Source organism: Apis dorsata, unplaced genomic scaffold, assembly GCF_000469605.1.
Source record: "Apis dorsata unplaced genomic scaffold, Apis dorsata 1.3 scaffold_102, whole genome shotgun sequence".
Lineage (NCBI taxonomy): Eukaryota > Metazoa > Arthropoda > Insecta > Hymenoptera > Apidae > Apis > Apis dorsata.
In genome coordinates, this window is record NW_006263400.1 from 210,623 (window position 1) to 212,937 (window position 2,315).

Genomic DNA, 2,315 nt, shown 5'->3' on the forward strand with positions numbered 1-2,315 from the left:
CTAATTTGCCTATGCTTGGAAACCATATTTGACAGAAAGTTCTATCAATTTCTACTTTTCCTAATTTTGCACCTATCTCTGTGAAACCTATATTTATCCTTTATCCTATTTTAAAAGAAAAGAATAGCATAAATTTAACGCGATATCACCTAATTTACCTATGCTTGGAAAGCATATTTGGCAGAAAGTTCTATCAATTTCTACTTTCCCTAATTTTGCATCTATCTCTGTGAAACCTACATTTATCTTTTACTCTATTTTAAAAGAAAAGAATAGAATAAATATATATAAAAGAAAAAAATTCCTTAGGTATATACAACGGTATGAGAAGCGATACGTGATTCAAGAAACTTCGTTTCACAGGAATTAATCCTGTTGAAAGAGGACAGGCCACTCTCTGTATCTCGGAAACGATAAAGCGAAGAAGAAGAAAAAAAGTAATCATTAGCAGCAGATTCGTTAAAACAAGACAGTTATTAGTTCCTCTGGCGAGGAAGATGCAATTAAAACTCCTCTGTAAACGAGATTCACGTCAACGTGAGTATTTTATCGTAAAATTTGTCTTTAATTGTGGCTTAATGTAGGGAACGATGGTAGAAGTTCAATGTGGAAATATTACTCGACATCGAATTAAAATCTTTCTCTAGACCAGAAATTTATATTTGTTGTACATATTATATTAATATTAAATTTATTAAGAAAACTTCGATACGTATCCTCCTAAATAAAATACAGAAGCAAATAAAGAATCTTGTAATTATAAATTGATTAGGCAAATTAGGGTTGGTTAAGAGAGATAAGCTCACAGGTATTCGTCGTAACTGAGACCGTTGTCGTCCCTGTTCGGGAAATCGCCGTAGCAGACAACCCGTACTTCGCCATTCACGAAATTTTGGGTGTACGTCCTGTAGAAGAGTAGCATCGGCAGCGACAAGACGGCCCCCACGATCCAGATCACGATGGCTATGCAAATCGTGGCCCTTTTACCCATGCGCGGCCTCAAAGGGTTCATTATGGCCATGTATCTGGAAAACAGACGACACCGCGTTAATAATTAAAATTTGTCACAAAAAATAAAATTTGTTCAAAAGAAATTCGTGATCATCAATTAATCAAATCCTCGTCGCATCAAGTTGGAACACGCGAAAATTTCTTTGTCTCCTCCCAGGTTTTTGAGAGGGTTGATACAGATACGTAGTCGAAACGATGTTTTCCGATAGATTTTATTTGGACTATATCGTGTCCATCTTATTTATATATCAGAGAAGATATAGATATTTAGAAAGAATGTTTTTGGAAGCTTTTAATATCCACTGCTTTTGAAAATAATTTTTCAGATCAAATGATAATATAGGGTGTCTCGAAAATATGGGAACACAGGTTATGGCTTTATTAAAAAATACAGTAAAGACTCGATTGTATAGTTGTACAAATTCAAAACAGTGTGTGTGAAAGAAAATCTGTACGATAGAAATTAAATATTTTTTTATCGAAAAAGAAAATTATTGAATTATCGAATTATTGAATTCAGGAATTGTGAATAATTAATTGCAAAATTGCATTCTCCTTTTTTATCTTCCTCTTCTTTCATCTCCTTTGTCATTTTTCTTCTCACTTCCTTTGTCATCCCTTCTTTTTTCCTCGTTCCCTTTCTTTTGTCATCCTCATCCTCCTTCTTGTCAAACCTCTTCCTACTCTTGTCATTTTCATCCTCCCTTATGCCGTGTCATCATATTCTTTTATTATCATCGTTTCATTGCCATTCATCTTCCTTTGTTATTTTCGTCCTTATCGTTCTTATCGTCCTTTATCATTTTGTCTACTTTTTTTTGTCATCCTTCTCCTTTCTTCCTTTATCGATTCCTCTTCGTTCCCTTTTTATTAATTTTTCTCTTTTCCTCCTCTTGAAGGTGAGTAGAAGGATAAAGGAAGAATAGGGATGAGAATGGGAAAAAGATTGACGAAGAAGAGACAGAATGAAAATGAAAAAGAAAGAGAAATATTAATAAAGAAGGAGAAGAGGAGGATGACAAAGAAGGATAGGCGAGGAAAGAGAAAAAATTTGACAAAAAGAGAGGATGATAAAGAATGAATTAATCTACGAATAACAATTAATTAGTTTATTCATTGTTTCTGAATAAAAGTTAATTCAATATAATTTTTTTTTCGAAAAAAAGTTTTTATTATATTGAACAAACTTTTTTCGACGCACCTTGCTTGGATTTGTTCATATTTCGTCGGCGGTACATACCCAACACTATCGTCGCCATTTGACTAATGATCAGCCAGTGTTTTTTTTTTTTTTTTTTTTTTTT

General features: G+C 33.2%; 1 protein-coding gene across 2 annotated transcripts in view; it reads right to left on the reverse strand.

Annotated features, from left to right (window-relative positions):
• LOC102674732 (tachykinin-like peptides receptor 99D) overlaps positions 1-2,315 on the reverse strand; it is a 32,380-nt gene that overhangs the window by 10,455 nt on the left and 19,610 nt on the right. The window contains exon 2 of one of the 2 annotated variants that reach the window (XM_006612268.2): positions 807-1,025. The exons of the other annotated variant lie outside the window; for it this stretch is intronic. Within the exon in view, the coding sequence (XP_006612331.1) occupies positions 807-1,025 (219 nt within the window). The remainder of the gene's footprint in view (positions 1-806; positions 1,026-2,315) is intronic. 2 annotated transcript variants of the gene reach the window in all.